Raw genomic sequence first — 27,290 nt, 5'->3', positions numbered from 1 at the left:
AGCTGGAACGTAATTAAGCCGTGAGTCTGACGATGCCACTGTTATACACTTTGATTAAAAACACGTTCAACAGCTAATCTCCAACAAATTAAAGCAGTTACATCGTTTGGCACAGTCACCTTTGGTTCTCTCTTCAAACGAGGAAAATCCCCCTTTCCTCTCGCTCTCATCCGCCCACATCACTTCTACACCTTCTGCCCCCTGCCCCCCTCTGCACCCCCCCTCTCCCTGTCTGCACCCTAATTCTCCGTGGTAAGTAGGTGTAGCTGCTTGCGCGGTCCACCAGCCGGTCCGTCTGTCTGTGATGCAGTTAACCCTTGTGGGTTTTATGTCTTCCATATGCCCTGCTGGGGCCTGTATGGCTGGACGGCGTAATACAGGAGAAGCCTGTATATTTCCAGGCCAGCACACACAAGTCTTCTTGTCTGAGCTATAATGAGTGTTAGTATAGATTTCCTGTGGCTCAAACACAAGGCTTAATTGACCTGAACAGCTCTGAGTGACTTGGCACCTCCCGTCTCAACCTTCCCCTCCTCCCTCACACCCCCTCAAGACCTTTCTCTGGGACAAAGAGGCTTTGTCCTCAGGCCTGCGCCACAGCGCTCTGAACCTTTGTTGAGTGTTTCTGTCTGACAGAGCAAATAGCTCTGGCCTCCTTTTGTTTATTGTCATTTTTGAAGTTTGAACAAAGTTTATACAAAGCCCCATTTTCTGACGCTGTTTGCAGCCTGCAGGGGGAAAACAGAGGGAAGCGAAGAAATGGGTTTATTGTTTGTTGAATTTTTGACTGTCTGCTGCTGTCTGACCCTTTATCTCCTCATCTCTCTCTCTCTCTCCCTCCATCGCTCGCAGGGATCACATATACACGGTGGACACGGACACCGCCAACAGTGACGAGATCTTTTTCAGTAAGGTGAGTGAGACGCCTGTCTCTTTGAGGACGCGTTGTTCTCGGCGTGCCGTGATTGACAACGTAACCCTAATAACCCGGCTCTGAGCGCCACTGTGTGTTTATGTGTGCACGTGGGTGTGTACGTGCGCCTGCCAGCGGCCGTACTCACCCGTTTACCGGTGTGAGCTTGCCGTGCTTGCCGCGCTGACCCCGTTAAGAAGATTATCCAATCAATCAGCTAGCAAACCGCCTGCGTCATCCACGGTCATCAGTGGGACAACAGGAAGGTCTGATGGGTGCGTAACGGAAGCTGAGAGGACAGTGGAGGAAGTGAGGGAAGAGGAGCAGGGGAAGTGAGGGGAAAAAGAGAGGGAAGAAAGGACAAAACAGAGGGAAAGGTAAGATGAGATGAATTGCAGAAGAGGGGAAAGGGGAGAAAGACAAGATGGATGCAGAGGGGAAGAACATCCCGTTGTATATTTTCAGATTATACAAAAAAACCCACTTTATATTTACATAGGTTCTCGGCTGTAATAACCCACTCTCCATCTCATTCCAACCACTCCTCGCTGGCATCACTTTCCCTTCACATAATGCATGCAAGCAGAATTCAAACAAGGCCATTCTCGTGTATACAACAACCCGCTTTCCCTCCACCTCATCCACTTCAATGTCAAAGCCCGGCGAGTGGGTCTTAATGAGAGCGGGCCGCAGATGAAAGGCTGGTGGGAGACGCGCAGATTGATTGATGACTGAGGGTCTTTAATCAGTGGCCGAGCTCCAAACATGTTGTACAACGGCGCTGGGTACGCGGCGGTCTGAACCAGCGGCTCGGCGCTGACCCCCGGGCCACGCAGGGGAGGGACGAAGAGCGGTGTGTGTGTGTGTGTGTGCGTGGCTGTGTACCAGATATAACTTAGCATTGACTGATAAGTGTGTGTGACAATGAAAGAGGGCTTATAGGTTTATGTGTTGCGCAGTTGACTGGCAGGTATTGGCTAGCGCTGACCTATAGGCCAAGGCAGTGTGTATGTGTGACGGTGTGTGTGTGTGTATGTGTGTGTGTTTGTGCGCCAACCTATCAATCCACAGAAATGAGCTTGCAGCTCTGAGGCGGGATCTGCCCTTGGACAGACTCTGTTCTGATCAGGGGTCGGTATCGTATTTCCTCCTCGCTGGGAGAGAAAAAGAAGTTCAAGGAGGTAAACTGATCTCCAATCAGCTCCTAGAATAAAGTTCACCTCAGAGCAGGTGCCTCATTAGGGGAATCGATGACGGACAATCTCAGATGATGATTATTGATCTCCGTATAGATTAGTTATTGAGCTCTACAGCGCCTTCTGTTTTTTTCTCCAACTGAATGTTTTTCTTGTTTGCTTTCTCTCCTTCGCTCCTTCTCTCCTTCTCTCCTCTGCTTCCATCCTTTTTCCTCCAGAAAATGACATGGAAGTCCAGACAGGCAGACGTGGACACTTGCAGAATGAAAGGCAAGCATAAGGTAGAGAAAACACACACACACACACAAACACCACAACTTCTGTGCTTACACCCTGACTTTATTTATGGAACAATTGTTACCCTGTTCGTCACGAAACACTTCTTTAGCAAGTCACACATTATACAATGCAGACAAGCTGTAACAGATGTAATTTCTCACCGCCTCTCTGTCTTTCTCTCTCTCACACTCACACACACGTTAACAGACACAGGAAACCCTGAAGGTGCAATAACACACACCTGCAGTTCATATAACCTTCTGCTATCACAATTTATAGAGCACATCAGTGACAATCTTCATATCAAATAGCAGTATTATTATATCTTCACTGATTTATTGTTAGTTCTAACAACTGTGCAAAATGAATAATGGTTTCATTATTGTTCGATAAAGACGTCAAAAGGAGCATTAAAATTGCCTGTAAATATGTCTTAATGTACCATGAGGAAAAGCTGCATTTCGTCATTACATGCTTGATGACGCCTCTCACTTGTCTATAGAGGACTACATGCTGCACCTCTAAAAGAAAGAAAAGAAAGAGCGTCTCGTTTTAAAAACCACATGTGGCTTTCAGTGTAAGTGTCTATTATTAAAAGACACAAGTGTCACCATGGACCTGCTTTCCTCTTTCTCTCCTGGCTCCCTGAAGGACGAGTGTCACAATTTCATCAAAGTCCTCCTGCAGCAAAACGAAGACACCTTGTTTGTCTGTGGAACAAATGCTTTCAACCCATCCTGTCGAACCTACAAGGTAGGGCCGCAAACACATTCACACACTCACACACACACATATAAGCAGCCCTTTGGTGCTCTTTGATCTTTTTTTGGACTTCAGTGGCAGGCTTTCGTCAGACATATTGTGCACATGCAGTTCTTAAAACTAATTTCTCTCTATCTTCTGTCTCTTTTTCCTTTTTCCTCTGTGGACCACTCATACACACACTAAGGGATAATATTCACATGCAACTTGGACCATGTGGTGGAAGGGGGGGTTGGGCTATGAAGCGATGGACATAGATGGATGACTTTCACAACTCAGCAGGCCCTCCTCCTCCTGTGTCTTTATCTCCAGGTGTACTTTGACACGCTCGATTTAGAAGCAGAGAAACTTAACTACCTGCCCTCTTGCACACACGCACACACACACTGAAGTGAGGGCGCAGTCCTGAAATCTGATTCAGCCCTGTCCTGTAAACAGACGCCTTGCCGGCCGTATTCATGCGGGCATGTCTGGAATAGCTTCAAGATTCCGTCAGGAAAAAGCAAAACCACCTTGTGAAGAAGCATTTAACGAGCTCGGGTCAAAGAAAGAGAGCAGGTAGCCATTAAGATTGACTTGATGGACAAAAATAGAGATGTCAGAGAGACAGACAGATTGGCATTATGGGAAGCAGATGGACAAAAAAAGAGAAAAACATACAAAAAAATAGGTTTTAAGGCATGCAGACAGGCAGAAAGACAAACATAAAAAGCAGATGGGCTGTCTTCAAACTGCTGCTGAAAATGTCCCAATTTCTTCCTTCCCTAGTGACATAAATATGATGTTTTTTGATGCCGTAGTGTGAAAAGTGAGCAGCATTGCCATTACATTCAATAAATCTTAGCTCGTTCATGAGACAATTTAACTGCTTCTGCAAGCTGCAGCGGCTGGGGTGACCGAGCATTAGGAGAGCAAAACATGGCATCGGAAGAAAATAGCTGCGTTTAAGTGGTAATTACTTAAATTTGATCAAGCTTTAAGGCAAATACTATGCCTGAAATATGCTGAAAGCTAGCAAACATGCAGGAAATGTCGTTTCAACTTCACTGTCATTTCATTTAAGATGGAGGGGTTCTATCGCAGAATAACAATGAGCCAATCACGCAGAGGAATCGTACAAATACAATTCATATCAAACAACATCACACAGGCAAAGAAAGAAAGATGTAGGAACAATCAGACGGGCAGACATGCAGGCAGCAAGAAGGACTCAGCAGAGGTTCTGTCCTGAAGGATGTTATTGTTTGGTTTGTTTGGATGTGATGCGATGCGATGGTCACAGCACATCTAGATGTTATCTAGGTGGCCTGTGGGGGAAACTCTCCTGCTTTGGTTCACTAGATCTGTTTACCAGAGAAAGAAGACATCTCCGCTCCGTTGCCTTTGTGGTTCAGCATGCTAAGCACACAGAGTGGACGTCTTTCAATTGACTGACTCCTCCTGCGGCGAAAGGGGAATTTATGTCTCTGCATTTATCAGGCGTGGTTAGCTTTTGTAGCCCCTCCGGTTATGGTTTCAAGGTTTGTGTTTTAGCTGTTACAGCGCTGACATTGCTGCTACTCTGGGCGTTGTAAAACACGGTGAGGATTGATAAAATGCACAGACACATGCACGTTTGCCTGTGCAAACATACTGATCAATGCGTACTATACATAGATTACTGCATGTGATTGGCAATGTTAACCGAATCTCAAAATAAATGAGGAATGTTTGTTAAGAAAAAGACACAGCTGTCCGTAACATTATGATAAATGCAATCATTTTATTCAAGTCTTCATTAAAATATTTTTACATGTTTCCAATTTGCACAGTCCAATTAGCCCTTGCATATTTTAGTGAGTCAGTTTAATGTGCTTGCAACTGCTCTTTCGCCTAAAAAATAACTCCACTGGCTACACTGTAATTATTTCTGTTGAATGAAATAACCGTTTTTGACTGGAAATAATTAAATGAATATGACATGACCGATAAATTCAGACGAAATATGATATTGACAGCATTTGAAACGGAAGAGTTACGACTGATCACTTGCACACGAATGTGCAAATGCACATATACGTGCATGGGCACATGTGTAGGGAGTAGTGTGCATACATCCATACAAACACTGACAACTGTGCAAACAGGCAAAGACACACATTTTACAAATTCATCAGACACACACACATGCACACACACACTCCGTATTGCTGGCAGGCTGGCAGGCTCTCTGGGCAGATACCAGGCCTTTGATGGCGTGCTGGGTTCATCCACTCTGCTTGGTCAAAGTGTGTGTGTGTGCGTGTGTGTGTGTGTGTGTGTGTGTGTGTGTGTGTGTGTGTGTGTGTGTGTGTGTGTGTGTGTGTGTTTGTGGTTAAATCCACCTTGGCCACAGTTTGCCTCTCCATCTCCCCAGTGTGACAGCGCTGAAAAGAGCTTCTGTTTTGGGGCCAGCCTCATCCCACATTAATCAACAACGCTGCAAGGGCGAGCGGGGGGGATGGAGGGGGGTGCAGAGGTGGAGGGAGCCAGATAGGGGGGGGCAGAGGGGGCAGGGAGGCTCCTGCCCAAACCAGCAACACCCCACGTTGTCTTCTGCTCCAGCACCTTTCCTGCCTGGATACCTCTTTATTTTTACCTCTGTCTGATTTTCTGCTTTAACAAACCTACCAATTTTCTCTCTTCATTAGCTTTTTCTCGTTATCCGCCCCTTCACCTTGTGTTGATAGTGTCAACAAACACACACACAGAAAAAAAACACAGACACCTTGGCACAGTCCTCTCCCTCGGCACCTCACAGCACCCAACTACCCTCTCTTCCTCTATTCATCCTCCCTCCATCCTCCTCTCCTGCCAGCCTTAATTCCTCTCCCCCTCCATTGCTCCCACCACTCCGCCATCTTTCCCTCTGTTGCTTTCTCCCTCTGTCACTCCCTTGCTGTGTTGTAATAATAAACACCCCATCCAGCTGGGCTGATATATCACTGGAGTCAGTTTCATCGCCTGTTGCCGGGCGAAGCAGGGGGAAGCAGTGAGGGGGTTGGAGGCAGTGGGTCCCAGGTGATGCGTCCTCGACTTGGTACTGGTGGACTGAGGTGTACTGGGAAATTTCATCTGTGTCAAGTCTTTGCATTTGAAATATGATTAATGCACACAGAGGGATTTATTCTAAGGCGCTAATACATTCACACATCTTTCTACACTGCAGCTGTTTGACTGACATAATGTTCATTATGAAGAAAGACAATAGCATACAGTATGAAAGATAAACACTGAACATCAGTGGGGACTCATACTGATGTGAATTATTGTCACATTTGTGCAATGTTTGTTCACCATTCTTGTTGGCAAAGATCAATCATTCCAGAAGCTGAAGGTTAAGATTAATTAGGTTTTTCCTCTGTTGGTTAAAACAACACATTTCTTTCAGCAACACTCCAGTTTCCTGCTCAAGTGTTAAGGTGGTCAGGGAAAGGGTTCATCCTCCCAGGGCTCAGAAACAGGTTGCAGAGAAATGGGCCATGACTATTAATCTCCCAGGGAGATGTGTCCTTGTTTGCTTTACACAACCGCTTTTGGCCCAGGTGTGATCTCGTGCTCTTGACCTTTATAGATGGAGAAGGTTGTGCAGGTGGAAATATGGACTGAATATAAAGAAACGTGTGAGGAGGACTGAATTCTGTGAAAGAAAGAGTTTCTTCTTCTCCTTCGTGGTGATTTATACGTCTTTGGCCGCCCTCTCTGACATCAGCAATTAGGACAAAATCATAAATCAAAATCGGTGAAAGGTTTTAGAACCGCCGTCGTCACAGAAATTAGATTTGCGTGCGGACACGCCCCAGAAAACATGCGCTGCGCTGTCCTTATTCTATAAAATAAATATGGAAACAACAAATAAGTGGGATTTTGGCTCGGTTTACCCTAAGTTTGTCCTCAGTAAGATTTCACAAATCCCTCAGCAATGATAAATAAAGCCCATAAAGGAATCATAAAAACAACAAAGACACAGAGGCAGAACGTGTCCCTCACCCCGAGTACTGACGCTGATGCTGAACCAATTATAACACTCCTGATGGGCATGTTTTGGATCTACAATGTGTTTGTCTAATTAATTAGCATATAGCCTATGGAAAACACCAATGAGCTGTTGTAGTAATTAATTCATCTCGATACACTGCACCCCGAGCCAAGGTTACTGTACGTTCGTCTGCTAAGCTACAGTAGATCCCTACAGAACAGTGTGTTGTTAAGGCGGCTCTGACGAAGTGTGACAGCGCTCCCGTCCCCTTCCCCTTACTTTGAATTGTGTTTCTGCAAAGCTGAAGCACTTCTTTATTTTCTGCAGCTAGTGGAGCTGACAGCATAATAAGGTTTTCCTGGTAAACAATGCAAAAAAAAAAAAAAAAATCCCATCTGGCTGTTTAAGCATCAAATATCTTTATGGTAATGTTTGAAAATGTTGTGGTTCGGCGTGGCAGTTTTATGGATCGCTCTTGTCAATATTTTTAAATGCTGGATATTGCTTTGGACAAGGCTAACAGGAGCAAGTGATCACTCGGCTGTTGTTTCTCCACGCATGCCAGCTTGACAGGAGAGCGGAGCTGTACGTATATCTGCAGCCCGGCTGGGAGTGTCTTCCTCTGTTCAAGCGGCAGGAATAGATCAGTGACAGCCAGCCAAGCCCTGTAGACAGAGGTCACCGCCTCGGCGAAATCAGCCGAGGGATGGAGGGGCGGGGGTGGCCGCTGTGGCGGGAGAGATATCTGAGTGTGTGTTTGCGATGTGTCAGAGAGGGAGGGAGTGTTTGTGTTCGGGTAGCTGACACAGAAGCTGCTGACGAGCTTCAAGCTTAACCGAGTTGCCCTGTCACTCTGCACATCCAGACGCTCTGATTCAGTGGACGCACCTGACCTTCAGCTACTCATGTCCCTTATGATTAACTCAGCCTAATCTATAATTACAGTCTCCCTGTCTAATAACAATATATATCTTCAAACCAGCTTGCCCCCATATATTATCCTCCTATAATTTCTGAAGAAACAGAGGGAATTTGAAATCGAGAAATCCGCCACTGCTGCTGCTGCTGCTGGTGGTTCTGTGTTTGTTGTAAAAGGTCACTTGTAATTTTCTCTGCCAAATCAGCCTCAACAATTTCTCTGGCAGGCTTTTCCAGCATTGCGCCGGAGTGTGTGTGACCTTTTTAGTGGGCAGATGATAACCGTTTCCGCCGAGACAGGAATAGAAAACAAAATGACCTGTTTAGAGACCAGAAAAGGGCGGCGTAAGCAGTTTGGAGCTTTGGCGAGCGACGCTCCTCTTTGTCGAGAGAAAGGGAGAAAGTGAGCGAGCGAGGAGGTAGCGTACGGGAGAGACAGAGACAGAGATAGAGAAGAAAAATGATTATGTATTGTCATCTCAGATGGCAAACTGTGCGTTCAGTCATCTTTCCTGACCTCAGCCTTTAGCCAGTGCAGTGTGGCTTCCTCTCTTCTCTCGTGTGTGTATGTGTGTTTGTGTGCATCTCTGGTCTTTAGCTGGGGTAGAGAGTGTCCTCAGGCATGCTGGGGAAGACAAGCCAACCCATGGCGGAATGATACCGACCTTTCACCCACATCTGATCCTCCGCCATTCCCTGCCGATCGCACCGCAACCAAAACCGGGTGCAAAATCTTGTCTGAATTCCAATTCACAGAGATCATCCCATACAGCGCCAAACTAGACCAGCAGTGCTTCATAAACAATGGACTAGGCCTCAAAATAGCTCATGGAAATGGGACTACTGAGTGACTGAATGACAAAAGTTGGGATAAACTACAATCCCAGTGCTAAGAAAAGACAACTTCTACATGGTGCAGAATTAAAAGTAGGATCTCTCCTGAAGTCTACTTGCCCAAGGAAAAGCTCTTAGCACAAGACAAAGTTGAGGCTGCAAAATATAAAATAATAACTACTGTATGATCTACTATTTAAAGACCGCTGTGGTTTAGCAGAGATTTCTCACGTTCCCTGCTCAGGGCCGTGTGCTCAGTGGGTTTTTTTTCTTTGCCCATTTGTTCCCTCTTCACAGCAAAAGCACAGACTTTAGAAATCAGGGCAGGGGGAAGCACTGCAGTAAATGGGTTAAAGATCTGTCTCGAGGGTTGTCAGAAGTGTTCTTTCACACCAGTACAGCTGAAGGATAAAGGATGTCAGAGGGAAGCAAACAACATCCACCCATACTGTGGAACATGTTGCTGTGGAAAATGTCAGTTCTTTTCTATCTCCCTCCATGACAGTTTCCCAGATACTCCCAGATGGGCTGCTTTGACAGCTCTCAGTAGGACAACAGAGTGGCATCCACGGGATATTAGTTTGGGTCAGAGTTAGATGGGCACACTCCTGGGCTGGGCACCACAGCTGTTTGGGACCATTTTATCACGCCTCACAACACATTTCTCCACAGAATTTTTGCAGTAGTGTCGTAATTGTTTTGACATTTGAGGACATTTCTCGTTTTCCTCTTCTCGATCCTTGCCTCCAACAGGGAGTCGGCATTTCCTGTCTAAGTTGTATTTCCAGACCATTGTTTGGTTTGACAGTACTACATTGTCTTGACCTTCCGTTGACCTTTCACCTCATTTTTGACCCTAGATGGACACCCTGGACGCTCTGGGAGAGGAGATCAGTGGGATGGCACGCTGCCCGTACGACGCCAAGCACGCTAATGTTGCCCTCTTTGCTGGTAAGTTTAGATGCAACTGTTTGTGTCAATTTGGCTATTTATTTATCTGTATTATAAAGGGACAGCATATAAGAATCTTCTGCTCTGCCTACGCCACTTTCATAGCTTCCCTTGGGTGCATGCTGCTGACAGTCTGGCACCTTGTCACTAGCTTTTTATTAAGTCTCGACCTCACCTGCCTGCTGTTTTTGGCTGCAGGCTACACACCAATTGGCCCAACCACTGCAAAATAAGAAGAAATTAAGAAAATCCATGCAGAGTGCAGAGTCTCTGCAGATAAATACACAGCAGCAAATACACTTCTAGTGAGTCATAATGAGTTGGAGGAATTACTTCTGTCTGAGTCTATACATTTTCTGGTCGAAAAATCCTGCATATCATACTTTTAAGTACTTGATTAGGTTAATCATCAATGTGATTTTCAATCTTTCAGTCCTTTCCTGTGGCTTAACATTAGAGAAACTCTTCATAAGGTGAAAATAGATTAAGTATGTGTGATACTACCACTACTCAATGACTGCCAGGAGGCAAAAACATTCATCCTAATTTTCTCCTATCTGCACTTATTAAACATTGGAACATGTTTAAGCTAGATGGGAAAGTTGAGTCTATTTGAGCAAGGGGATTAGTTGCGGTTGTATTCAATATTGTTCTTAATAGCCTGCGGTTTATTCTAATGGCAATACTCTGACAACGTGTCAAGAGTGGAAGCCAATCTGTGTTACATGCACCAGAGCGAATCGTCGAACTCGAGGCCACATTTGCTCTGCGTCAGGAATTCGCTGGTTTTTAGAGCCATTTGGAAGCACATCAACAGTATTGTGGCAAGAGAAACAAAAACAAAATCATCTTTCTCTCGCTTTTATTGTACTTTCCTGTCATCTTCTTTGTCTCTCGTTCACTTTCTTTCAAAGTGAGATTAAAAATAAGTCCCAAACGGCTGGGACCAGAATGAGTCAGCTTTCCGTTGGCGGGGTGAGATTCTTCCGCAGGCTGCTGGAGACATTCAGTCCCCATTCATATTTGCTGCGAACCGATTTATGGCCGTATTGATGAGCTGTCCCCGCCTGCTTAAAGCCGAGGAGGAGAGCAAACGCCTAGCTTGACCAGTTAATGTGGAGCAGAGCTGCTTGGAAGGAGCTGGAAGCACTGAGTAATCAAGAGGGTTCCTCTGGCTGCTATCCTTTCAATTATGTAGTTTGAGTTTCCACTGTGGTTATAGCCAAGGCAGGCTGAGGTCATGCTGGTGGTGGATTGTGTTGGTGAAGCATGTGTGTGTACGTACGTGCATGCAACTGTGGGTTTCTGTGGGTTTCTCTAAGGCTGTGTGTGTGTGTGTGTGTGTTTGTGTGTGAATGCAGGGCTCCAGTGTTTTGCTTTTGAAGTGTGTTTGCGAGAGTGAGGAATTACAAATGTGCAACTTGTTTAAGTGTGTGTACAGCCTGTTTGTTGTCCATCAGAGACTCTCCACGGTTTGTGTGATTCATTCACTTTCCAGGTCTGAGCCATCTGAAACGTGTTTGTGTATCCAGCCACAGCGAGCAGAACTGTGTTTTTCTTTTAACTGAACTCTGCTCTCTTCATCTTTTCCTCTTCCCTAATGGCCTTTCCTCTTCATTCTCCATCTTTCCTTCTTATTGCTCTTTCTGTCCCTGCGTCCCCCCTCCAGATGGCAAGCTGTACTCCGCCACCGTAACAGACTTCCTCGCGATCGATGCGGTCATCTATCGTAGCCTAGGAGACAGCCCGACTCTGCGCACTGTCAAACACGACTCCAAATGGCTGAAAGGTGAGTGGCCACACACACACACACACACACACACACACACACACACACACGCAAATACTCAGTGGCTGGAAAGCACCAAGCTGACTGACAAGTTAGAAAACAAACTCGAGTATCGACATGCATGCTTGACCGTGTGTTTTTGTGATGGCTGATTTGTGTGTGTATGAGACTTCTGTGCCACGACTCTAGGTATGAGGAGCAGGAGCACTTATGCTAATGCTGCACGCTCTGTTTGACGCAGTGCATTTTGCCAACCTGCGCTGGCAGAGTTGATGCAGCCAGGAAATTGCTCTGCCCCAGGGAGAAACAAGCACAAGTCCAGCCTGTCAAAACTCAATAGAGAGATTCTCCTTTCCTTGCATGCAAATTGTTTCGCTGATATGATGGATGATAGATTGAAGCACTCAAGGCTCACAGTCAGTGCTTTTCTGCATAATGTGACAGATATTCCGGCTGTTTACTGTGAAATACGGTGTCAGAACTGTTTTGTCACGGCAAAACGACACTTTGAGTCATATTTCATTTGATTTTTTTGCCCCTGCAGAGCCCTACTTTGTCCAGGCAGTCGATTATGGGGACTTCATCTACTTCTTCTTTCGGGAAATTGCTATGGAGTACAACACAATGGGAAAGGTAAGCATGGGCCCTATTCTTCTGCTATTGTTTGAAGCCTAATCAGAGGTGACTTCCTATTTACCGGGAGAATCAGGAAGTGCCCGAGGAAACTAACAGGATATGGGTGTATCACATAAGTTGGAAGGAGGCTTTCAAGAGCTGTAAAGTGGCCAAACATTTTTCAGTAACAGATAAACACTGGGCAGGATGCAGGATCTAAAATAGATCCAAAAAGAAAATTCTGTGGATGTCTGGAGATCCCATTTTGAAGTCTAAATATACCGCTTGAATTGCACGTCTGCATCCGTTCGACAATGCTCCCGTTTGACCTATCGTCTCAATGGTTCCCAAGAGGATTTCCACCCAAGCGTCTCTGAAAAATGAGGAAAGTGGAGGAGGAACCTCAGGTTTTACACCAGAGGGACAGTAACAGGCAGCTTTTCTATCAATCTCCTCAATTCAGTTTTGGACACTGCCCTCAGAAACTTTAATTGGATACCAGATAGAAGAAAATACATTATGGAAATGAATCGCTCAATATGTATTTTTCAGAATAAATGAAAGGAAACACACAAGAGAGAACGAGAGAAGAGAGGGGACGAGAGAGATGAGAACAGAGCGGAGGTGACGAGAAACACAGACATAATGGATTCGCTGCCAAAAGTGACAGGCATGTGTTATCCAGTGCATGAATACAGATCAGGCCTCTCAATCTGCTGGGTGTTTTGAAAGCAGTGTCAGTATAATTATGCACGTGGTGGTGGAACTGATGGTGCAGAGAGCAATTTAACATTTAGCGAATTATATCTCTTCATTATTAGACAGTAGATTGGCCTTCCCTGACAATGTAAGCAGTCGTTTGTGCCTCATGGCAAATTGAAAAATCCACTGTAGCAGGTTTGTGCAGTGCTTCAGTTTTAATGTTGGATTGTTACATCGTTATCTGGAAAACGCAACAGGATGAACATCTCACAACACAAGCGAATTAACGAGCCTTGAGTGAGGTATTTGTTCAGTGTGAGTGATATTATTTGTACTTGTTAATGTGTGTGAATGTGCTTGTTTTTCTATATTCGGAAAGCCACTCATGGCATGAGGTCCGACAAACCATCAGATATTAAATATCAGGGTGACGACTTGGGTCAAAAATTTAGGGTTTTGATTAGGGTAGGTCTAAATCAATGTAAGTCTATGTAATGTGTGTGTGTGTGTGTGTGTGGTGGCTGTGCCCAGGTAGCACAGATAAGTCTGTGTTCATCTATCTTTAGTGAGGAGAAATGTGAGAAAACTGGACTGATTTATGTAAAGCTGACATAATTTCACAGTCAACTCGGCAGTCTCACCTGTTCTGTGTAATATACTTTCTTTTGGTATGTTTGTGTATGTTTGACAGTGTAAGTATTTTTGAAGCCGTGCTTTTGTGCATGCATTTTTTTGGTTGTAATAAATGCATGGGTGAGGGTGTGTTTATGTGTGGTTGTCTGTGGGTGGGTGTGTGTGTGTGTGTGTGTGTGTGTGTGTGTGTGTGTGTGTGTGTGTGTGGAGATCTGGTTTAAATGCATGTTCGCTCCCATTCACACTGTTTACTCTAGGTTGCAATTTTGGGTCAGGGTTAGATTTATTGCTGTTAAGTATAGTGTGACAACAGCTAATTACAATACTGACTGTGTGATCTTACGGCAGAGTTGTAATTACAGCGCCGGCTCCTATTTGAAGCCGTATACTTTGAATTGTCTGTTGCCAGGTGGTGACTCTTTAACAGCATATCAAACACATCAATTTACTCCTCTGTGTCTTTAATTTGCTATAAAGTGAAGAAACATTGGATTAAGACACTGTGGTGTCTCCCGAAGATTTCTGTCATAACAGGACCTTTAATGTGTTCTGCTGGGAATCAAATTCAAAAGTTTCTCATCCTCTGACATTCATTATTCAAACAGCCACGGGGTCCATTTAGCAGCTGTAATGAATGGAGCTTTTGATCAAATCTCATGATCTTTATCCTAAGCAGAAGTTTGCCCAGTTGTCATGGAAATGTTCAAACTTCCATTTTTTTGTGTGAGCAGTTTAAGGATCCCTCATCCATCCTGGCTTTAAAAGCTTAGCTTTTAAACAGCATGGACGAAAAGGTACTAAATTGTAGAGATTGAGATTGTTTTCTCCATTTCTCACCCTCATAAAAATGCAGAGTGCAAAATAAACGATTCGGAGTTAAGTGTGTGTGAAAACGTCTTTATATAGGAAATTATGGCCCATTATGGGTTGCTTATAACCCAAAACAACAACCTATTAGAGGCTCTTCAGATGCAAAAAAAGAAATTATTTCATATCCTAACACTGACAAAGTGTGAAAAAAAAGTGAATGCTTTGCTCACAAAAGCATCGTCATCAATGTGTTTTGTTAAACCAACTTTTGGCTTTAAAGGGTCTTGTTTACAGGTGAGTGCAACTATATGTCTGGTGTGAAATATGATAAATTGCCTCAAGTGATGTCACTTGAGTCAGTTGGGTTTTAAAATGAAAATAAATCTGGGGGGTTCAGAGCTAGAAAGATGTGAGTTTACCAGTGCTTTGTTGATGTGAAACCCTGAGCTGTCTAAATGTAACCTTTCACCTGTTGTGTCTCGGTCAGGTGGTGTTCCCTCGGGTGGCCAGGGTCTGCAAGAACGACCGCGGCGGCTCGCCCCGCGTCCTGGAGAAGCAATGGACCTCGTTTCTCAAGTCCCGCCTGAACTGCTCCATCCCTGGTGACTCCCACTTCTACTTCAACATCCTGCAGGCGGTGACGGATGTCATCCACATCAACGGGAGGGATGTAGTGATGGCAACCTTCTCCACGCCTTACAACAGGTACCCTGAGGAACAGAGCGCTAAATAAGGTGCTGAAAGATCAACGCTCGTATTGAGCCTTGAGGTCAGCGGCAGATGGAAGTGATTTGTCGAGGTCATTTCATTCAACTGTCTTCTTTTCCCTTGTCGCAAATGAGTTCATGTGTCAACAGCAGTGTTGCGCTTTCCATTTATTAACCCAATCATCTCTGTCAGTTTGAAATACTTTTTAAAATGCCCTCAATTCATCAACACGATGACAGCCTGACCTTTGTTAATGTTAGCGTGCTGCCCTGATGAGCCTCTTGGCAACATGTGATTCCTGAGACCACTGGGTCAACATTTACATCTTCTGTCAAAACAGTTCTGTTGCCCTTTTGACACGCAGGTGTTTAATCTTATTTTCCCTTTTACAATTCGTATTCAGAGCTGCTTTCATATTGGAAGGCTGGGGGAGTTGTTATCTAAATTGAAAATTACCACAAAGCCATAGAGCTTGGCTGATAGCTTGCACATATTGTAATTTTCCATTTTATGGCTGCTTTTTAGCAGATAAGACAATTGCTTGTGACAATGCAATTGAGCATGGTTAATGGACATTAAAACCCAATGAAGCAGTGCCTCTGAAAATTTCTATAAGCGCCGGTTTTGATCCTGGCATTAATTTTCCATTTCATAGTCAGGGGGTGAAATTAGACGGAGCACATTCAGACTGTAGGCAGCGCTCGACACTTTGTGTCATTTAATTGTCTGTCTGGATGTCTGGCTGGCCTGCTGCCTGGCCCTGTCGCTAGCTGGCCGGCTCGCTCACCATCTATCTGCTTTGTTAGCACTCTGACATAAACAGACTTATGACTGTCTAACTTACTGTACATATCCAATACAGAGGGTAATTACTGTAATTTAGCAGCTAAGCCACGAATCAACAGCTCTCTGACCTTGCTCTCCATAATACTGCCCTTGTGTATGCTGTCTCCCTGATGTCTACATGAGTTTCACCCATGATGCAACTGCCCGAAAATCTGGCCAGCTGAGAGAGATTCCTCTTTAAGAGAAACTCTGATGAAGAATAAACAATTCCTAGTCTCAATTCGAAGATGCATGAAAAATAGAAAAGTGACTCAGCAATCTGCTATGCATTGATTCCCCACAGACGGAAAGATGCCAGTGGCTCTGCCGCTATCACAAGATGGCTGTATTCCCCCTTAAATGAGTGGCAATAAAAAGATAATCGCTTGTCCATGTTTCTTGCCCAACAGTGGACTTGTGATGAACTTTAATGCCTGGAGGCTTTTGGGGAAACCCAGTCATGGAGGGAAGGGTTAGGGAATGTGTGTCCTCATGAGGCTTGGTAGGCACAGACACTGTAACTCATAGTCTACGATATGCAGCGATACAACAGCACTGACAGTGTAATTAATACAGAAATAAGAATAACTGCTACCAGAATTGGAGCAATTCATTCTATTCTAGTTAAACAGATGGAGAAAATTGCCAAGTCTCTACTATCATTTATGTATTTTTGTATAAGTGAGGCAAGTGCAGAGAAAGAAACTCTTATTTTTCTAATATTGCAAAACTTTGTCAACATGGTGCATTGACTGTATCGCACGGTGTAAACATGCAACAGCTAGAATGAGCCATTCTCAAGGGATTTAACCCCTCTGAATGGGGATTGTAAATCCATTTTTTCTGTCTCCTGGTGATAGTCCAGACTTGGCAAGGTGTTTCTTTGATATGTTCAGTTGAGAGGATTGTTTATATATTTTTCGTGTGTGTGTTTGTGTGTGTGTGTGTGTGTGTGTGCGTGTGTGTGTGTGTGTGTGTCATGGCAGTATACCAGGCTCTGCAGTGTGTGCCTATGACATGGCAGAGGTGGCCAACACGTTCACAGGGCGTTTCAAAGAGCAGAAATCCCCAGACTCCACCTGGACGCCTTTTCCTGAAGAGAAGGTTCCCAAGCCAAGGTACAAAAGCAGTTAATTAACCACACACACACACACACACACACACACACACATGCACAAGGGATTACAGTAACACTGTCACTCACACACACATACTGTATATTTAGTCACACAGTCTCTTCCTCCCTTTCTTCTTTCTCCCTCTCACACAAACAAACACACACACACACACATTGTGTGGCCGCCTAATTAATGCACAAGATGTGTTAATGTCGCAACATTTTCAAGTCATGTTGCATGGATTTTCTATAGGCCTACTTTTTTAAATAAGGGCTTACACATCCTGTGTCACCCTGCTTCACAGCCAAACACTCGCACACACGCACAGCAGCGTTCGCGCACATACCACCTCGTTTCACTGTTGCACCCCTAAGCCATTACCTCACCTCTCTCTCCCCCACACACAGCTGCATCAAAGAAGGGCTCAGTATCAACAAATGAAGCATGAGATCATTTTACAGATGGCTGGCTAATTCCACAAATGCACCAGCCTGATCAATCTCCCATCTATTGCTTGCTAATTAGTGCGCTAAGAGCTGCTCTCCTATCCTCAAAAAAAAAAAAAAAAAAAAACCCTGATTACCACAAAGATCTGGGCCACGATAATTGTTGGTACCCTTTGTGTGTGTTTGTGTGTGTGTGTGTTCCCATATGGCTGAGGAGGCGGTTCCTCACCAACGGAGAGCCTGCACTGTACTCTCTCTGCACTCACCTGCATGCTTTGTGCGAATGAGTGCATACGTGCATGTGAGTTTTCTTAATTAGCACGTAATTACATATTTATGTTCAACAAGGTCAGACGCGGAAAAGATCAGATATACCCGGCGCTCCCTCTGCTGCGATTGATGTGATTGATTTCATTTCCGTCCTCTGATGCGTTCAGACCGACGGCAGGCAAACAGACGGAGTGTTGTAACAATGCCACCTAGGTCTGGCCCTGCAGCAGACTGTTCCTCCATGTGTTAGACTCTCATACTGAATCATTTACATGTTTTCGCATTAAGAGATGTCTGTTTCCGTTCTGTCCCCCATATGTCCGCTGACATAAATGTAGCTGGCAACACAGAAAATGTCACAGGACTGGCCGCTGCTGCCTTTTCTTTCCAACAGTGACAAAAGATTCTGCAGGGCCTTAATTTAGCAAAATCGTTTTAATATCAGCAGCAGGAATCATCTGTCAAGGGGGGATTTTTCCGTACTTAATTTCAGGCCGGAAAAGAAGAGAAAAGTGGACCTTGAAGAGTTAAAAAAGCAATTTTCAAATGCTTTTTCAATATGGAAGTCATACAGTACTTGTGCTTCACTTTTTATAAAAACTAAATGAAACGTTTTCTGTCAAATTCTGTCCTTTCTCTGTGCACGCATGATAGAGATGGATAGAAGAATACGCATAATGGCTGAAGGATTTTTCTTCATTACTGGATTCCATTTATACAGCTTTTTCAGCGGTTTTCATAGCAAGATGTCACGTTTCTCTCGAGTACACACGTATACATTTTTTAGGGTTTTGGTCCTTACGTGTTGACAGAGTCAGACATTCAGTGGCCAGCTGGCTAATATTTCTAGGACCTGGTGTGGATTATGTGGTGTGGCAGGGTATCAAAGATCATGCTGTAAAGGGGTTTTACAAGCTCTCAGAGGTGAGATGCCTGCAAAGGGGATATGCTATCAAAAGCAGCTTCTCTTTTACAAGCAGCTCACCGACTCCCTGTAAAAGGATCAGATAGATAGAATGTCTCAGTGCTTTACCCCTTCCAGAGAAAAGAAGACATCTTGTGTCCTCGGCTCCGGCCAAAGCCTCTTGGAATGAAATTTTAGTAATTTAAGGTTGCACCCTCATTGATTTTAAGGAAGCAGAACTTTCTGTTTTCTGTTTGAGCTGTCCTGAAAAATTGCTCATACCCTTCCCACAGTCAGAGCGGAGCTTTTTTCTTTTGTGCTTTTCCCTTCCCTGTTCTCAAGGTTTTTTTCCTCTCCCATCATGCCTCCTCCTCATCGCCTTCATCTTCCTCCTCTCCATTTGCAGGCCTGGCAACTGTGCCAGCACTCCATCCATGGAGAGGTACAAGGTATCCAATGAGTTCCCCGACGACACACTCAATTTCATCAAGATGCATCCTCTGATGGATGAGGCCGTGCCCTCCATTGCTAACAGGCCCTGGTTCCTCAAGACCATGGTCCGGTAAGTGTTACACACTCCAAAGGCCGTTTCCATCAGAGGTCTCTGAGCCTCTTCAGCCCAGGACAATAATTACATGAAGTGCTGCTCTGAGAGTGAGGCTCATTAAAACACAGTAGTGCTCCACCACAAACCAGCCGCTGACCTATTTTAGTTCCTCTAGAGGAAACACTGATCCACACTATACTATCTCTCTCCCAGAGTGACCGTGTCGTGATGTGATGGAGACAGAAACAATTTGAATTCTCAGTGATGTTTGTCTTAATGGGCTAGGAAGTCCTCATGCAAACAGGAATTTCACATTAAAGCTCATTCAGAAGATGATTCCAGCGATGTTTAGTCTTTGTCACAAAGTGCTTGCTTAAGTCCTCTGAGGATATTTCAAAGTGAGGACACTGGAGTGAAAAATATTCTTTTTTGTTCTGCGGTTGGCTTTTCTCCTGAGCTGCTGGAGTTGAGCCCATTTCCCAAAAGCCAGTGCACTGTGGCTGATGCCGTTTGATCATAAAGGTCTGTCTGGTTTTTAGCTACACTACGCACAGACATTTCAGCCAGCCTCTGGGGAAGTGCGACAGCACACCGCCACCCGATCGGCAAGGCAAAAGTAGCTGACGGAGCGTTTGGTTCAAAGTTGTTTTTTTTTTTTTAAATCTAGTTTTTAATTTGAAGCTGGTTCCAAGTTTGCATCTGCTTGAAATTTAAGGTTAGGAGCGCTTGCCAGACCCTTGTCAAGCCTCAGTGGTGGTAACATCACTTTAAAGATGAGCTACATAAAGAATTCTTCATAGGTTTTACAAATTATTTGCATCGCGTCACATCTTGCTACTTTGCTGAGGTCTGACCTACATACTGTGCTGGCTCACTGTAGTCAGAATCTGAACAGCTTTCATCAAGGTTATCTCTACAACTCTCTCTGTTCATTAGTGTACCGTATCACAGAACCACATTATGAATAACACGGTGTTTCTGTCTTTACATAATCGGCAATCAGACTATTGCATTTAATTTGAAATGACACCAGAGTGAGCAGAGCCTTGCATGCAAGTCAGAGGCAGTAGTTAAAAGCATTATGTAAGCTCAGAAAGCATCATGAAGGCATATGGAGTGGAAAAGGAGTGAGGCCTTTTATGATATCGGTCTCGATGTGGAATGCTATTCTTGAGCTGAAGTCAACTGGAAACAAAATAAGTGATAGGGTTTGATCCTTGGATCCACCCTGGGGAGGGCACCCTAACATCCAGCAAGAGCTTTTGCCACAAATTTGAAGAAGCTTTTCTGCCCTGTCTTGCTGTGCTGTGGCAGGGACCTCAGCTGGCTGGCCACGATGAATCAAATGGAGGGGGAAGACACACCGAAGAATCACCCTCTTGAGATTTTCATTATCCTGAATAGGAACAGTGAATGTCTCAGTCCTTGAGATTGTATTATTTCGGTCAGATCAAATCCCTTTGACACAGTCCTTGGAGCCCCTGTTATGCTTGAATAGATCAAAACCACATTAGACCTCCAGATTGCCGTTGATTGGATAAAGCCACCGACCCAGTGCATTTTAAGAGATATTTAAAGAAATCAGAAGGGGAGATGGGATAAGTGGATGTGGCCTTGTTCTTCAACGGCCTCATGGTGTAAACTGTTCTTTCTAGTCAGGTTAAATTTACATTCATCACATCCAAAACCATTTCTAGGCCTTTTCACTCATTTTCACCCAAGAACACTCAGTAAACCACTAATGAGGGTAAGAGTGGACTTCCTAGATTTCCGTACAAGCTCTCATCTTTAATCTTAAAATCCCATCTCCTTCAATTAAAAAATCATGAAAACAAGCATTTGCATAATACACTCCGATGCGTAGATATGTACCTTTTTGATAACTTTAAGAGCGTCTTGGCCCTGAAACTAATTGAGAGATGCGGGCATCTGTGATTCAGTGAAATCAGATGCTCAAAGTAAATAGCCTTCAGAGGTTTATCTTTAAAACCTGTTCCTGTTATTTGATCGGTCTGAATTTTCCTTCTAACGCCCACCGACTGGCAGGTGTCTCATTTGCTAACCTGAATCTGCTTGGTATGCTTTTTCTATTTCTATATTTATTTGAACAAATAATGAAATGAAAACTGATTTTTTACGCACGTCCGCGGGCTGACGAGCCAAACTGTGATCAGCAGCTGTCAGTTAGAAAAGAAAGTAGAGCTTGTGACTGCTGTCTGCTGCTTTGGCAATTTCTGTGTTATGTTTTTCTTTGAGGAATGACCTGACATGTCCTGTGGCAATCTGATTGAGTTTCTAATGAAATAACAATCAGCTAATGAGATAATTAAGACTTTCTAATCTCCCCTGCTGTTCCTTATTCTCTTTTAGACATCTGACGTGAGTGAGGGGAAGGCACATTGATTGATTGATTGATTATATCATTATTATTCAGGAAATTATATTCACCTGTTTTGTTGTTCTTACTTTGTCTTGTTGATGTTTTTTAATCAATGCAAATTTAATCTCACAAGTTTTTGAAAGTGGTCAGAAGGAGTGCTGTACTGGGAAAGAGTTCAAAACATTTCCACTGGATCCCTGCTGGGGTTCTTCATCACCATCTGTTGCTCTTCTAATGAGCAAACGTGTTCCTGTGCAAACCAACTAATTAATTGACTGATTGAGTGGTTGATTCATTTCACTTGGTATTCCTTATTCCAGGTATCGTCTGACGCGCATCGTTGTGGACAATGAGGCGGGTCCCCACAAGAACCACACGGTGGTCTTCCTGGGGTCTGAGAAAGGCATCATTCTCAAGTTCCTGGCCAAGATGAACAATGGCTTACTGAACGATAGCCTGTTTCTGGAGGAGCTCAACGTCTACAACCCTGACAAGTATGTCGCTCTGGGTGTACGTGTGTGTGTGTGTGGATTGAAGTAGAGAAACACATGGATACAGTTGCTACAAACAAAGGAAGGTCACTCACTGCATATGTGTGTGTCATAAAGAGTGTGTAATTGTGTGTGTGTGTGTGTGTGTGTGTGATTTTGCATGTTTCCAACCATCTACCGACTCAGCCAACCCACCAACCCACCAGTTCCATCAGTACCAGTCAGTTCCCCCGACCCGAGCCATATAGTGAAGCCAGCCAGCCAGATGGCTACTCTATCATTTAAAAGAGTTTTATCAGGTTACACTCTGCCCAACCGCAGCGACTAAATTAAAGACATGGACCCTAAGGCTCTGGATAACGTAGCGCTGTGGTTCCCAACCACAGTGGAGCCCAGCTCCTCCAAAACTTTGGCTGATTAAAGGAAACACACACACACACTCACACACCAGGGTCAGCGTTAGTCTTCGGAGCCAGCCTGGGATCTCTCGCTAACACATTACACGGCTGTTGGTGCATGTATGGACGTGAAGCGTACGCGTGCGTGTCCGTGAGTGCGTGTAAGCCGGGCACGGTGGGGTGAACGACTTGAGCATTGTTGTGTATTTGGAGAAGAAGTGAATAAGGAAAAATCAGCCACAGAGCGACCCTGCCAAAGCAAATATTTAGAAGAGGGGTAATGGATGAGGGGGAACGAATGGCAGCACAGAGGAGGGAGAAGGAACAGAGGAGCGGACCAGAGGGGAGAGATGATGAGAAGCAGAGCGGAGAATACGTGATTGTGTCAGACAGCTGAGAAGAAGAAGGGAAGGAGAGCCTCGACTGGAGGGCTTTCAAGGTTACCCCTGTTTGTATCCAACATGCTGCAGCCATGTGACGAGCCGTGCGGAGGGGATGAAGGGCAGGCCCTGCCTTCTCTCCTCTCCCCTCGCTGTGTCTCCTTCTTGCCTCCTCTCTGTATCTCGTTTCCCCTCTCTCCCCTTCTCCGCCTCCGTGGCTGGGGCAGAGCATTCGTCGGCTGCTGGCCATCTGGCTTTTGTGGCGTTCAGTAAGTGACTTTGCCCGCCTGCTTCCCGGGCCTGGCTGCCTGGATCAGCGCGGGCCCGATTGTCGTGCATTACCCAGTGTAGATGGACTGTAAGTCTTAATTGAGAGCGTTAATGCGGGACCAGAGCACTGTGAAGGGGAGATTAAAGCCCAGGAGCTGGATGGCGGGATGGAGAGAGGAATGGATGGAGAGAAGGGATAGAAAGATTGACACGCCCAGAGGGATTAGAGTGGGCTCCTGTGGGGCAGAGTAGACAAAGAAGACAAGCAGAGATGGAGGAGTGGAAGAACGGTGGAGCAGGGGGGAGGAGGAGGGAGTTAATGTTGGTGGGTTTTTACAGTTAAGTGCGGTGTTATTGCTGACTGCTCACAGTGCCCATCTGTCTGTTTATCTGTTGTATCTGTATCACCCCTTTCTTTATCTCTCTTTATCTCCCACTCTGCTCCTGACCCCATGTTCTCGAGCTAAGCATTATCTCTCTTCTCCCTGACCTCACACTTTGTCTCTCTGCCACATCTTAATCTTCCTTTTTTTCATCTCTTTAAATGAACTGCTTAATCTGATTTTGTGACCCCTTGCATCTCTCTTCAGCCGCATTTTTACAAGACTTTGTCCCTAAAATAGCCAGGTAGTGGAAGGAAATCCATGTTTTATCCTCTCTCTCCCTCCTCTAGGTGCAGTATAGACGGTGTGGAGGACAAGCGCATCATCGGCATGCAGATAGACAGCAAGAGTCACGCTCTGTGGGTCGCTTTCACTTCCTGTGTGGTCAAAGTGCCGCTGTCTCGCTGTGAAAGGCACGGAAGATGCAAGAAGTAAGTTTGAAGCCTGCACATGAAATCATTCCCCTTGATTGGAGGAGACATTACTCCAGTAAATAACTTAATGAGGGGCTGATGTTGTGTGTGTGTGTGTGTGTGTCACATCCAGGTCTTGTATAGCCTCCAGAGACCCGTACTGTGGTTGGGTGTCAGAAGGAGCCTGCAGACAGGTGGTTGGCAACACCAAGTAAGTAACATTTAACATGTAGCACAATCACAGTAGGCTTGCACAAACATGTCACAGCACGAAAAGCAGCACCGGTGTAAGTAATAAAATGAATGATGGCTGAATTCCATTTAGCTGCTTTAGCTTCAGGGTTCTGGTATTGCGCATGCTGGCTCGCTGTCATGACTGGATGGGACACTTGAACAGAGCAGAGCAGTCGTTAATGTTATTTGTAACACCTGCGACTGACAGTCGGAGCACTTTTAAGGCTTGGACGGGCCAATCGGCAGCAATAAAGATGAGCAACTGCATTTGAAAATATGTGGTTCTTCACAGAAATAAAGGGTGCAAGCCAGTATACATATTTAGTGTAGGGATACAAGGCAACTAAGACTCCAAACGAGCTTCTTTGTATGAAACATCCAATCATGTGCTGCTAAAAACACCTGATAATACGTTCAGCACTGAGGTTCAACTGAGATGCACATGCTTTCAGAGCAACTTTTATGAAACAGTATCCCACCTTCTTTTTCATGCTTGGTGGCATTCGTCTCTCGATTTGTCGTGCCTGTGATCTTTCTAATTTTATGGTGTGTAAGTGCAATTTCCTCCAGCTGAAAGGGCTATTGGAAGGATGAATGGAAGGAAAGTGTTGTTTGCCCCAGGCTCGGGGGTTGGGTACGCAGGGCTGGGGAAAGCTTGATGGTCGCTGTAACTATAATTTGTGGTTGTAGTTATGACACAGAACCAGATTATGCTTTCTGAACAAACAGCATATGGAGTTTTGTGGTGGGAAAAACATTTTACAGATGAAGTCATAACAAAAGGACCAGTGCTCCAGCAGCTATTTGACGTTGAACGAATTTGATCCCCCTGCTGCAAAATGATTGGTCTGGCATGCCATTGCACCGAAGGCACACGTACCCACATGCACACACAAACACACACACACACACGCACGTACACACACACACACACAGATCGTACTATTATTATTCCGTAAAGCTGCAGTGGACTGTTCTGATTGAGTTTCCACTTTGGAGCAGGAGCTGACACACAGGCATTAAGAGGGCAGATGACCTCGCTTCTTTACCGTACAATATTACTAAGTGAGGGAGGGGGCTAGGTCCGGCAGGATCTGTTGGTCCGTGGTGAGCTATTCAAAGCATTTGCCAGGCTGGACAGACGGAGGGATGAAGCGAGGGAGTGGAGACTCAGAGGCATTTTGGTGTTGAATAAAATGGTTTTGCTCATACAAACAGGTCCCTGCAGGGACTAGACTCCTCCTCCACATCAGTCTTACTTTCTTTTTCCTTTCCTCATTAAAGTAAAAACCCTGTAAAAGCCCCATCTCTCACTGTTTCCTTGTCTGTCTCTCTTTGCCTACCAAACCATCAACCTATCTATCTTCTTACCTGCATATGCCCATTGCTGCCTGTGTATCTATTTTTATCTATCTTTCTTTTTCTATCTTTCCTCTGCCATATTCTTTTCCTCTTGCATGCCTCCCCTCCTTTCTTCTTCCATCTGGCCTCTGCGCTTGTGTGCCAGCTTTCCCATGTGGAGTTATGCCTCTCATACCTACTGCCTATGTACAGCTGGCACTCTGGTCTCGCGCAATATGGTCCCCAGTCACCCCCTGTTCGTGCATATAATCCCATATGACTCTGCATGGTTGTTATTATGCAAACTATCTGCTTGAGTGTGTTTCACTGACAACAGATCAAGTTATTAATAATTATTTGTTAATTATTCAAGCGATTGTCACAGCCAGCAGCCCTGACTCCTCTCTGGTACAGGGGTGGGGTCTTCACTGATTAAATCTGCACACAGGTAGTGATTTATTTCCTGGTGAAATCCTGATTGATAAAGTCTGACTTAATTGCAGGTATTCCTTTTTAAATCAAAGCCATAAATCAAAACGAACGGGTGACTTTGAGGAAGCATTTTGCATACTGACTTTATACTGTATGTACAGTATATTAGGTCCCTGGTTACCCATTCACTTCTGATATGAATAATTAATGCTATTATGCCTGACCTGCATTTCAGCAGCCAAGTCCCCTCTGTGCAGCCACACATCTCACATAATAATCACATTGGATGGAAGATAATATAAAATGTGGCCCTTAACTGCCTCAAGTTATGTACAGTGAAGTTTGAAGCTGATTTAAATATGCATAATGCAGCGGCAGTGGGATCTTAACCCTGAGCCAGACTGTCTGGAGTGTCACATTCGAACACACTGCACCTCTGTTGCTATAATGCAGCCACTATGTGAGATGAACCCTCAAACTGAGGGTTCACACTCCGGTTCGTTCACTTTCACATGGGCCAAGTGAGGCCCAGACACTGCATCTGTAGTGTGACTACTCATAGTTAATTCATCTCGAGACCAATGGGATTTAAACCTTGTAATCTTCATCTCAACACAGTCTCACCACAGTATGTAATGTTATTATCAACCATGGAAACCAGGGCCGCAAGGTTGCCAGTGTTTTGGTCAACATTTCACGGCAGGGTGGGATGAGGTGACAGGTCTGCAAGGAAAATCCGGCAGATAGCATTTGTGCTTCGGCAGGTTTAATTGTGCAACTCTGCGTCTGCTTTGTGATTATGTCTGTGTATGATAAGCAAATCAGATAAGCAGATTAAATGCACCCCCAGATATGAAGAGAGGATGTTGTTTGTTTGTGAGGCTGTTATTGTGGTTGCTTTTGAAGGGAAATTGTTTATCAGGAGGGTAAATTTGACCCTCTCTGCCCTAATTAAGGTTCCATCAAACTGGAGGAAATGATACAAATGCTGATGGCGTGAAATTTTTCACTATTCTCCAACATATAAATATACATGAAGCAGCGACGTTGGCTTTGTGTGATTTTAGAAGAGAACAGCAGAAATCAAATAGTATTTCCCTCCTAAAATCCACCGTACTCGACCCTGTTGTCAGGTTCACGCTTTCGACTCTGATCAGGGGATAAGGAGTGGGTGATGCTGTTTTGGAAAATCATTCTTCTTCATGCTATAATTGTGACCAGTGGAGGGTGAGGAAGACGAGGGGCGGGTGCACAGGCAGTAGGAGGAGGAGTGGGGGGGGCTGAGGAGGACTGTGAAAAGCTGTCATGCGTGACTGTGATCCTGGTTGACAGTTGGTCCGCTCTGTTTCAC

General features: G+C 44.8%; 1 protein-coding gene across 5 annotated transcripts in view; it reads left to right on the top strand.

Moving 5' to 3' along the window:
- sema6a (sema domain, transmembrane domain (TM), and cytoplasmic domain, (semaphorin) 6A) overlaps positions 1-27,290 on the top strand; it is a 106,676-nt gene that overhangs the window by 58,320 nt on the left and 21,066 nt on the right. For all 5 annotated transcript variants that reach the window (XM_041936256.1, XM_041936255.1, XM_041936251.1 and 2 more), the window contains 12 exons: positions 853-913; positions 2,328-2,390; positions 3,040-3,141; positions 9,760-9,850; positions 11,520-11,639; positions 12,184-12,272; positions 14,887-15,104; positions 16,919-17,050; positions 19,077-19,232; positions 21,918-22,091; positions 23,810-23,950; positions 24,066-24,143. In XM_041936256.1, coding sequence (XP_041792190.1) covers positions 853-913; positions 2,328-2,390; positions 3,040-3,141; positions 9,760-9,850; positions 11,520-11,639; positions 12,184-12,272; positions 14,887-15,104; positions 16,919-17,050; positions 19,077-19,232; positions 21,918-22,091; positions 23,810-23,950; positions 24,066-24,143 — 1,425 coding nt within the window. The remainder of the gene's footprint in view (positions 1-852; positions 914-2,327; positions 2,391-3,039; positions 3,142-9,759; positions 9,851-11,519; positions 11,640-12,183; positions 12,273-14,886; positions 15,105-16,918; positions 17,051-19,076; positions 19,233-21,917; positions 22,092-23,809; positions 23,951-24,065; positions 24,144-27,290) is intronic.

Source organism: Chelmon rostratus, chromosome 5 (genome assembly GCF_017976325.1).
Source record: "Chelmon rostratus isolate fCheRos1 chromosome 5, fCheRos1.pri, whole genome shotgun sequence".
Lineage (NCBI taxonomy): Eukaryota > Metazoa > Chordata > Actinopteri > Chaetodontiformes > Chaetodontidae > Chelmon > Chelmon rostratus.
This window is presented reverse-complemented; position numbering and strand designations above follow the sequence as displayed.